General features: G+C 48.0%; 1 protein-coding gene across 1 annotated transcript in view; it reads left to right on the top strand.

Moving 5' to 3' along the window:
* Nucleotides 1–3,678: 3,678 nt before the first annotated feature.
* Nucleotides 3,679–11,766, top strand: part of CNKSR3 (CNKSR family member 3) — a 72,945-nt gene continuing 64,857 nt past the window's right edge. Inside the window, exon 1 of the mRNA XM_005872869.2 lies at nt 3,679–3,796. Within this exon, the coding sequence (XP_005872931.1) occupies nt 3,694–3,796 (103 nt within the window). The 5' untranslated portion in view covers nt 3,679–3,693. The remainder of the gene's footprint in view (nt 3,797–11,766) is intronic.

The raw sequence follows: 11,766 nt of genomic DNA, 5'->3' as shown, positions 1-11,766 counted from the left end.
AGCTTGGACTCCGAGCTGTCGCGCGCGCGTACTTTTGACTTTCCGGAGATTTCCAGGAAAAGGGGATAGAGGTTTCTCAGGCCTCTGTACTCTTCCAAGAGAACTGAGCTCAACCAGTATTTTCATGGGTCCCTTACTGCCCCCCGCCCCCCCCCCAACTCAGCGTCTCTGTTTCAAGCTATTGCCCTTGGTCATGTCAGCAAGCCTGTGAGGTGGTAACCTGGTAAGACCAGGTCATCTTTCCGACCGCCTCACCGTGGCTGGGGCGTCCTGAACACAGCTTGGCTGCCTCTTATTTCTCCTGCCCGCGGTAGGTGATGGATGGAGAACACGTGGGGTGGGATGTAGGGGAGGTGTCCGTGGGGGTGTCTGCCCGGTTCCTGCTCCTCTGGAAGAGGGAAAGGCTACACTCTCCCCTGAGAAGAGGTTTGTCCGGTGGCCAAGAATACCTGGGCTCTTACTTAAAAACAAAGATGAAAACAGCAAATACTTGTTCATTGGGTAAAAAGTAACTAGCAGTTGTCAGTGCTGGGTACCAACATTAACTTAAAATACCCAGAGCCTATATTGAAACGCGGTTTGTTCCCCATCGAGTGACTTGCCCAGACTGAGTTGGTCCATCTCTTTTACCTGTGAGTCTCTCATAGAGGCAACCGAGGAAGCTGATGATTTTGGCCGTCTTTGACCCTGAGAGCTGTTCTATCCAACATGGTAGCCGGTAGCCACACGTGGCTGCTGAGTCCTTGAAATGTGGCTGGTCGGAGTTGTGACATTCTGTAACTGGGAAGAGCACATGGCCTGGGCATGCACACTATCCCGTTAGTAGTTCTGAATCGTTATCACACGTTGAAGGGATAGTATTTTCGAAACATGGGGTTAAATACAACGTATTCCTGAAACCAGCTTCACCTGTTTATTTTTACCTTCTGAAATGGGGCGCCTGACCAGTTCCCCAGGTGGCTGCCATTTGTGGCTTCCATTCTACTGCACAGCACTGCTCCCCAGGAGAGGAAGGGTTACAGCTGGTCACGCTGGCTTCCCTGAGCCGCTGCCAGCCTCCTTGATAATGTACAACCAGAAAAATGCTAGCAGGCACACAGGAAGATATGGAGTGAGAGCTTCACACCCTCAAGATTGGTCTTTTTTTTTTTTGGTTCCTCTTGGGATTGAGAAGTGTACATTCACATCCTGTTGTGTTTGTTTAGCATCGAAAAGGAAGAGCACGTTAAAGTGATTTTGGAGACCAAGATTGCTTTCATCCGGGAAAGTTTCCCGCTGACGGTGCCTGGGTTGGATACTGATTAGGTTACATACCTGTGGTGAGCACGTGGCAGCTTTGTACAGATGCCTGTGCCCTTTTGGACCCTTAAGTACAACCTTATAGAATGGCCTCCAGACTTTCTGTGTTAGAACGTAGAAACGGTAAAAGGAGCGAGTATGTGGCTAACTTTAGATGACAAGAGGCGACATGCTCCCAAAATGCACGGTACCTGTCTTGAATATTTCTCCTAGTCGTGATGTGAAAGTATTGGCTTTTTAGTGGACTATGGATGTATGCAAACTCGTTTGCTTATAGGACTATTTTTAGCTGTCTTTGCCAACCTCTCTACTCACCCCCCATTTTATAAATACATGCTACTGATAAGCAGCTTTTCCTGTAGACTTTGCCACTCCTGGTATCGCATGGTTCTATGGCTGCGGTGATTCTGAGCCTGGAGAAGGCTTTGGATTCAGAACTATCTAAACCCCACCGCAGTCTGCAGCCTGCGCTCATATTGATGTCGTTAGGCAGGTACGTGCACTAGGAAGAAGAAGGTTGATGTATACAGAATGAATTAAGTCGTCTGTTTTTTATGATTATTATTATTTGTATTAATCTTAGCCATACTGTCACCCATTTATCATCACAGTAGATCCTCACTAAATATTGGAATTTGTCAGGCACAGGTCTGAGCACTGTAAGAATTAGTTCATCTCCTGTGCACAACCACTGGAGCTAGGAACTATGATTTCCATTTTGCAATTGAGGAGACTGAGGCATCGGTTAAGTATCTTGACTGATGTCGTGAAGCTGGGAAGTCAGCAGAGTGCGATCCTAGGCGGTTTGGCTTCATGCCATCTTCTCAGGAGGTCTGGCCAGGGGACTCTGGATCCTCACCTACGGATGGCTAGGCCTTCAGGGTTCCCACAATGGGAGTTACTGATACCATGTGTTAGGAGGAGAGTTGTCCGGGGTGTGTGTGTGTGTGTGTGTGTGTGATCTACATATTTTGTATATGTCAGGAAAGCTAGTTATAAATCAAATTAATTCATAGTTCATGGCACCTTGCCTTTCAAATAATTCAGTAAAGTTCTCTTCATCATGATAATTGGAAAACATTCCCTGAAGCATTTATTATGTGTCAGACACTGGGTGAAGTGCTGTATTTAGACTTCATTTAATCCTCAGGAAACCAGTGAGGTACACGAACCGTTATGTGCCCATATTAAAGAGAGAGAAAGAGAGAGAGAATGAGAATGAACTTGCTAAGGGCCCCATATTTATAAGTGCCGTTGCTCTTAAATACCTTCCTCCCCTGTCACTTCATTGCATGGCCTGTACTGGGCAGTGGTTGAGTGGTGAGAGTGTGGGCTCTGGAATGAGACTCTGGGTTCATACCCCAGTTCCACTCCTGACTATACGTGAGCTCTCACTCAACCGCCACTCCTTGTGTTTATTGCTTCCTCTCTCTCCTCTTTTGCCCTGTAGCCAGGTCTGCTGTAAGGTTGAGTCCTGCATTGGGGTCACCAGTCAGTGCTGAGGACATTTCCCGGCCATGTGCCCCCTCAGAGGACCCAGGCCAGGACTTGCAGCTGGTCAGGAGGGTCTTGGCTAGTTGCGTGATAGATGCCTCTCGCCAATATCATGAACACGCAAAGCGTATTTTCTCAACTTTATTCTTTTTAAAAAATATTTTTATTGATTTAAACATTTTTATTTATTTTTAAATATATTTTTATTGATTTCCAAGAGGAAGGGAGAGGGGGAGAGAAACATCAATGATGAGAGAGAATCATTGATGGGCTGCCTTCTGCACACCCCCTACTGGGGATCAAGCCCACAACCTGGGCATGTGCCCTGACCTGGAATTGAACCATGACCTCCTGGTTCATAGATCAACGCTCAACCACTGAGCCACCCTGACCAGGCTGATTTTTTTAGAGAGAGAGGAAGGGAAAGGGAGAGAGAGAAACATTCATGAGAGTGAAACGTGGATTGGCTGCTTCCTGCATGCCCCCTCCTGAGGGTGGAACCTGCAACCCGGGCATGTGCCCTGACCTGGAATTGAACCAGCGACCTCTTGGTGAATGGGACGATGCTCATTCCACTGAGCCACACCGGCCAGGGCTCAACTTTTTTTTTCTAACAGTCACTGGACTTCAGTGAGCGTAGCATTAGGACTGGCTCTTGCTGTTGACAGCGACCCATTGGGCACCTGGTCCATGACTGGTCCAGGAGGATTGCTGGAGACAGAACCACAGGCCAGTGCATTGGAGTCTGCATGCTCACCAGATCCCGGCGGTCCGTGTGCGTTGCAGTGTGAGACACACGGCTTCAGCACATGGCGGCTGCGAACTCGTCTCACACTTCATGGGCCGGTGCTCTGTCCGATCCGACATGGGCTCAATCTCTCCTATGTAAGTTCTGCGGCGATGCTTGGCGAGGCCACTAATGAAAGCCAAGACAGTCTTCGGGTGAGTGCTTACATCTATGAGCACCACCTAGCAACAGCCTCCGGCGATTCTCAGCAACCCCGTGAGATAGTTCCCCCGAGCATTCTTGCATGTTTCTTGGGATTTGAAGAGTTCTCCTCATCACTTCTTTTTTTTTTAAAGATAAGTAGTAAGAAGGGCGTTGCGGAGTGGTCGGCGGGCTCTGTGGTTGACATGTGTTCTCAGGATCCTCTGTTGGCCAGTCACTCTCTCTGGTCATCTGCCACTGCCTGGTGTTCACCACTCTTAGCTGACTTTGGCGGGGAGATGTCATTGTTGATGGAAAACGACACTGAGTGTCATTTCGGGAATAAATAACCAGGGAATTGTGGGTTGTATCGAGCCGAGCCGGTGTCTCAGTGTCCTTGGAGATTGGAGGCGACCTCTCTGTGCTCGGGCTCCCCCGCACGCCTCGCTCCGAGTTCCCATCATTGTAGAGCCGTGGGGGCCTCCCTTTCCCGGCTCACCTCTTCCGTGTCACGGCCTCCACGTGTGACCCTTCTAGCTCTGGGACATTCATGTTGTCTCTCAGCTTGCTTTCCAGCGTTTTCGTCACCGGGGTGGCCATGCGCTAGGCTTGGATGAATAAAGCCAGTGTGACTTACATGACACTCGCAGAATTTTCCCGTGTTTGTTCCCATTCAGCTTCTCACAAGCCCAAGGGGTGCACAGCGAAGGCACATCTCCACTGCAGATGAGGAAACGGAGGCTTTTGGACAGTAAGCCAGGAGCTGGGCCAGACAGCAGGCTTCTGTCCTGTTGTCCTTCCAGCCCTGCTTCCTCTGGCCGAAGTGGCTGCACTCAGTTCTCGTCTAGGCACCCGAGTGTGGGGAAGAGGCGGCTTCAAAGAACTCCTGACTTTTGTGTTTCCTGGTGAGCCCTTCAGGGTTTACACTCCTGGGACGCATACCTTTTCTTAAGTTTTCTTTTTTAATTCCACAGCGTAGGCAGGGATTTTAAAAAAATTCTCTACATATTTTGGGTCTGACCTTTTTGCATTTGCGATACTGCCAGTTACTTGTTTTTATTGGAGTTGGTTGTGTTTTATTGTTACAGAATGCAACTCAGCAATGAAATGAATCATTTGACTCTAATTGTTATTTTTATTTTGAGTGTTCTATTACAAATTTTTTGTCTGATACAGTGAACATTTCTGGTTGGTAGAACCATACACACACACACACACACACACACACAATGCATTTCACACACGCACATAATGCATTAAACTTTCTTAAGCCACATCTGCAACTTTTATGGCCCCATTTCCTGCTTGCCTTTGATTCTTCACAGCTTCTTCACTTTAACAGCCTTGAGAGAGACTGTCAGGCACTCACAGTGAACAAAGCACAGGCTTTGAAATACAATAGAACTGGGTTCAAATTCTGTATCTGGCACTAACTGGTTCGAAGCTTAGGTAAGTCAGTACATTATCTCCTCCAAGCCTTCCTACGGTTTCTCCTCTGTAAAACTGGACTGATGATCACCAACCCACAGGGTTTTCGTTAGAATGAGGAGAGGTAATATGGGGACGGCACTTTGCATAACGCAGCCGCATGTGAGTGCTACCTTTCGCAGGCTTACTAAAAATGGATGAGTCCATCCTCCCGGCCGTTGGTGTACGGGCGGTAAGTGAAATCAACTCCATCTTCTGCCTTCTCGTTGTTCGATACTTTCCTGGAGGACCTTAGACGAAGGTGGGGTCACAGAAAGGTTTAGTGGTAGCTCCCTTGGAAAAGGCGTGGAAGGAACACTTATGTTGGTGACAGATCCCACCCTGTCGTGAAAAAAGGGGTATCGTTCACTCAAATAATCCCTGAGGTCATACTGAGCCCCAGGTACTGTGCCAGGTGCAGGGGTCCAGCTGGTCCCTGCTGTAATGCGGTAGCTGGCAAACAGCAATAACAATAAAAACAACAACAACAACACGACAGAGCAGACAAGCAAGAAATACCAGCTGCTGACAAACTCAAAGTAGAGCAGAGACGTGAAGGCGAGTGACTGGGGATGAGGGAGACTTTTTTTGGATGATGTCATCAGGGGTGCCTCTCTGAGAAGGTGACACTGAGGCACGGTGACAGGAAGGAAGCGGCCGTGGGAAAATTAGGGGGGAAGCACTGCAGGCAGAAAAGCAGGCAGTGCCAAGGCCCTGAGGTGCGGATGAGCTTGGAGTGTTGGAGGAAAGGAAGTGTGGGGAGTCCTGGAGAGTAAGGGAGGTGGGTGGGGTGGTGGTGGGGTTGGAGACACACACAGAGGGTCATGCAGAGGCTTATCTTGGTCAGGGCCTTATCGTGTAGGGTCTTATCTTGGTCAGGCCTTTGCAGTTTTTCCTCTGGTTGTTTTGGAAAGCAGGGGAGTGACTTGATCCGCGTTGCATTTGGGGGCAGAAATGAATCCAGGAGCCCGGCTGGGAGGCGCTGCGGGATTCTGGAGATGGTGGCATCCTGGTGGCTCCAGCGTTTGAGAATCCAAGGTCTGGGTACAGTTGGTTCATTGATAGCTTCCCATCCCAGCAACTTTAAAATTATATTTGAAAGTGGGAGTGATCGCTCGCTCTATAAATATTTTCTTTCCCTGCCCGTGTTAGGAGAGCTCCCTGCGCCCCCCGCCTCCCGATGCCTCTCTGGTCATGGGAAATGGCGAGCAGCAAATCTGTCCTTTCGCCTTCACATGCTTTGTTCATGTCCTTGTTCTTCGCTGGCACATTTTGCCGGGAGCTACAGTTGCCGAAGCTGTTTATTCATCTGTGAATGGGGTTTTTGTGAAAGTGGACTTAGCCTAGTTTGTTTTCTTTGACATCAAGTGGCTGATTGAACAGTTTTTTTAACCTGGGGATCACAAGGGCAAATGCAGTTGTGTTTATTAGAGCAAAACAGCTCCTTAGAATGCGGATCAGTCGTTCGGAAAAATGAGAAAGCTTTTCCTATATGAACACGAAAAAATGTTGGAATCAAAGGAAGTGGAAGAGAGATCTGATTTTAAATATTTGGTTCCATTGACAGACTGTCTTAATTAAAAAACATATATATATATATGTATGGATTTCAGAGTGGAAAGGAGAGGGAGAGAGAGATAGAAACATCAGTGATGAGAGAAAATCATTGATTGGCTGCCTCCTGTACACCTCCCACTGGGGATTGAGCCCACAACCCGGGCATGTGCCCTGACTGGGAATCGAACCATGACCACCTGGTTCATAGGACAACACTCAACCACTGAACCAGGCCGGCTAGGCAGACTGTCTTAATTTTGCTTTAGAAAATAGAGCCACCACACTTTCGGTCGAATAGATGGTATTTTGAGAAATTTTCAACAGGTGAGAGTTGAACACATTTTTAAACAATGCTTCCCTTCTCAGTAGGGGAGGAGGAGGTGGCAGGGATTGAAGGTAGGCAGGCTTAGGAAAACCTAGAAGTTTCCCTCTGCACACCTAATTCCCGCCCCCACCTGGTGGGTAACGTGTCCCAGCGGAAAACCCCCATGAGTTCTCTATCAGCAAAGGCCCTGATCATCATCATCTGAGTCATGCTTTCCTGAGAGGAACCTTTTTAGTCCAAAGGAAACGTTCTATTTCCTATTCTCAGAGATTTGCCGCGGAGGGGAAATTCAGCGCTTTTGCGTTTAGGCGAGGATGTGTGCGTGCCTGTGCGCGCGCGCGTCTGTCTCTCTGTGTTTCCAACTTTGACTTGTGTTCACGGAACAGTCTTTCATGTCCTCAGAGTAATTCTCTGTTATGTCTGAAGGACTGCCTGGCGTATGACCTTTGCAATAGAGGAAAACTGGTTTAATGTGGAGAGTGGACCAGACTTCCAGGGACGTAACACCTGTTAGAGTTGTCAGCACCGTCTTAACATGGATTCCAACTGGAGTCTGAAACTAACCATGAGCAGATGACACGGCTGTGAGCAGCGTTGGCGAAAGCGACTGACTACACCAAAGCCTTAAATTGTTTGTAATAAGTGTTTGAGAAAACATACACATTCCTTGCGAGTAAGACGTCTAGAGACATACGGTATGAAAGGGTTTGGTTACAAGTAGCCCTAGGCCAAGTCGAAGAACCCTCTAAAAAGCTGATTTGTAAAGAAAGACCCTTTTTGAAGGTGGAGAAATTCTTCATTCTTTTTGGCACTGTCTGATCGGGACTCCGAATGAGCACCCCTAAGTGGAGATACGACTATTGTACCTGCCTCCTGTATTTGTCAGCTGAGATGTTCACAAGACCCTTTTCCAGCCACAGACACGGGTGCCTCCCAACATCTTGTCACTCTTGTTCTTGAACTTACTTTTTCCAGCATCAGCATCCCTGGGGACCTTAGGCTTGTGAATTCCCGGGCCCCACCCCAGACTCACAGAATCAGAAGCTCTGCTGTCTCCCAAACCCTGGGGCTGGGGCCCAGGATGCTGTGTTTCACAGCGGTCGCCAACCTTTTGGACCTCATGGACCACCAGTGGCCCGCGGACCACCGGTTGGTGATCACAGCTCCAAAGGTTTCCTTAAACCAGAGGTCACCAACCTTTCGGACCTCACGGACCACCAGGCAATTCTGGTGCTGGGCAAAATGTATTTACTTATTTATTTTTAAAATGTATCTCTGCTGATTTCAGAGAGGAAGGGAGAGGGAGAGATAGAAACATCAGTGATAAGAGAGAATCCATTGATTGGCTGCCTCGAACTGGGGATGGAGCCGCAACTCTGGCATGTGCCCTGACTGGGAATCGAATCGTGACCTCCTGGCTCATAGGTCAGTGCCAAACCACTGAGCCACACTGGCCAGGCAAAAAATGTAGAACCACTGGTCTATACCACTCACGTGAAGTGTACAAAAACAAATGGTGTGGGTCAGACTGGCCCCCATAATTCCCGTCTACAGTAGGTTTTCAGCGAATATAGAATGACGGGTTAGGAAGAAGTTTTCCGTAGGGATGGTGGTGGTTTGTTTTAGTGGGTGAGTTAATGCCCCCAGGTCTGTAAGTGCCTTCCATAGCGTGGGCAGGGAAGAGTTAAAAGCTGCTATCCTCAGGGGCTCCACCCCAGGCCCTGGGTCCTTGTTGCTCTGTGAGGGCTCAGCCCCAGGAAAACACAGGAGGAGGGAGTGTTTCAGGGCTGTTTAGGTTTTGTGTGGAATTTCCAGACCTAACAGAGGAGCAGAGTGTAAACCCCTCCTCCCCATTCCACTTTGAGAGCGTGGATAATTCTTTGTCACTTAGCACTCAGGTTTTGGCTTTGAATAATGCAAGCAGATACAAAGAGAAGTGAGGGACAGAAAAAGCAGGAAAGAGAAATACCCAGGGTGGCAAATATGTTACAGCTCCAAGTAAAAAGCTCTCTTGTCTTAGTACATGGACAAGGAATCAGGGCAGATGGAGTTTGGGAGCTCCCTGCCCTTGACAAAGGCCAGGGGAGTCAGTCTAAAATAAAAAGAGATACTTGTAGGAGTAAAGGCTGAAGACCAGGAATGGCGCTGAGACTTGCAACAAGAGTTGCAAACTCAGATGCCTACAGGCGCCAGGCAGGCAATGTCAGAAATTGAACTGTGGGGCATGTGAGACAATAAGGAGTGGTGGAGACTGTGGCAAATACAGAGACATGTTTATTGCTCAATTTCTGCTGACTATGCACCTACAGTATCTAGGTCTTCTGATTTATGTTTGAAATAAAGCTGGAAATCTGGATTTTTATGTAACACTTCCCAGTTTTTAGAAAACTGCCCATAGTTGTGGTTTTTTTGTTTTGTTTTTATTTTTGGCATAGGAAAAACAAAATATATCTGTCGGCCAGTTCTCTCTGTGGACAGCTGTGATCAGATGTTAATTGTCCAAGTGAGAAACATACCTATAAGATGTGAACACAATGAATTATATAGTTATTCATCAACTATTTAGTAAATCTGTTTATTACTAGAACTTCATTTTGCTACTTAACTAATTCCGTTATTTCTAAAATTGCAATATGTAATTCCATGCAGGTATTGTTGAGCCAGAAATACACATCTACATTGATGAACACAGCAGACCATTGCAAGTTACTCTTCAGTGTAAAAACAGGAATTTTCAGGTGGTCCGGGGAATCACAATTTGAGAGCCACTGTAGGGAGTGGGGAGGGGTGATTAGAGGCTGAAAGACCAGCTCTAGGAGGCATTTGGGGTGGACTCTTGGTGGGAGCTGAAGAGGCCTGAGCTACTGCAGAGGCCTTGAGAAAGAGAGGAGGGAGGAAGTGCTGAGGGAGGCATGGCCAGGAGCAGACCGGAAGCCTGCGCAGGTCTGAATGTGGGAGTGGTGAGAAGGGGCCTGATGTCCAGGTTTTGTGCCCCAGTGCCTTAGCACGGCAGGAGCACTAAAAATGTGTTGACTTCTGAGAGGAGCTGCTTTGTGGGTTCAAGAGTGGGCACACCTTAACGATACCAACCTCAGAAGCCATTCTAGTTGGGAGACGATACATCTTGCATGGTCCCAACATCTTGCCTGTTTTAAACACTTTTAAAAAAACAGCCTTTTTAGCAAGTGCCCTCTCTCATTGCAGCACTAGAATAGTCTCATGTTAATGAAGTGTAAATATCATGCAGTTTCGCACATGAAATGTGTTAAAATAGGATAGTGTTAGCTGAGATTCAGGTCCTCACCCTTGAGTGTGAAATGATGCAATATACATGAATATGACACCCAGACACTTTTCTGTACAGCGCTTTCTAAGCCATAGAACACAGAGTCAATGAGAGAGGATTAGGGCAGCCTTTCATGGGGATAGAAAATCAGTGTTACAAATGCAAACTGCATCCCGGAGTCATCGCTGAAGTCTTAGCGGGATAAGCAGTCTGGCTGCGATTGCTATGTGGGTGGGTGAACCGGTCCCTGAGATTAGTGCCTCCTTTGGGTTCCAAAGCGAGTAGAAGGCCTGACCAGAATGGCGCCAAGGTGGGTAGGGCTCTTTAAGGGCCTGACAGGACAGGGAGGGGTGGCAGGTGCTTTCTCAACAGGCATGATGTGGCCCATTCCCTTATTCATCACTGGCCCAACCAACCCTTAGAGATAGATGCGATTTCTTCTGTGATTTCTGCCAGGCAAAGTTAACCTGATTCTTTAATAGTAACACGACTTTTTATTCAATAGGATCAGCTATAAAGTGGTAGCTTATTTTTCTTAAAAAAATCTTTCCTGGAAAAAAAAAATCTTTCCTGGTGCTCTGCATGGCGACATTTCCATGAAGACTAGCTAATTTCTCATCTCATCTCTGGTTTTAAAATGAATACCAATTCCATGTGCCTGGCATTCTGGAATGATGCTACCTGTCTTTCCCATACATTCTAGCCCTGCAAATGAGGTTTTCAATGAAGTGCTGTGCCACTGGGATTCATTAGGAGAAATATACTCTAACTGGAGGCCCGGTGCACAAAATTTGTGCATGGGTAGGGTCCCTAGGCCTGGCTGGCAATCAGGGCCGATCTGTGGGGCAACTGGTGGGGCTATTGGGGGGGGGGGGGGCACTGGCACCTGCCTTGGCTGGCCTGGGGCCTGTGGGCTGGGGGCAACTCCTGCATTGAGCGTCTGCCCCCTGGTGGTCAGTGCATGTCATAGCAACCAGTCGTTCTGCCCGATTTGTATATTGGGCTTTTATGATACAGGATTCTTTATACCCTCCATCTGTTACATAGAGTGACTCGTTAACTGGCACTTTTACCAAGTCCGGGAAGGGCTGAGAGTCACTGTGCATTCACTCAGCAGGTATTTATTGAGTGCCTACGGTGGACGGCACTGTGCCAAGAGCTGAGGAAACAGCAGAGAGTAAAACAGGCAAGAGCTCCTGTCTTTCCAGAGCTGATACTCTAGTGCAGTGGTTGGCAAACTGCGGCTCGCGAGCCACATGCAGCTCTTTGGCCCCTTCAGTGTGGCTCTTCCACAAAATACCGACTTCTGCACATGGGCCTGCGCATGGGCCACGAAGTTTCAATCACACTGTATGTGCGCGCCCGCACGTGGTATTTTGTGGAAGAGCCACACTGAAGGGGCCAAAGAGC

The sequence above is a fragment of the Myotis brandtii genome, unplaced genomic scaffold (assembly GCF_000412655.1).
Source record: "Myotis brandtii unplaced genomic scaffold, ASM41265v1 scaffold395, whole genome shotgun sequence".
NCBI lineage: Eukaryota > Metazoa > Chordata > Mammalia > Chiroptera > Vespertilionidae > Myotis > Myotis brandtii.
The sequence above is the reverse complement of the archived record's forward strand: the minus strand, read 5'-3'. Positions and strand labels throughout refer to the sequence as shown.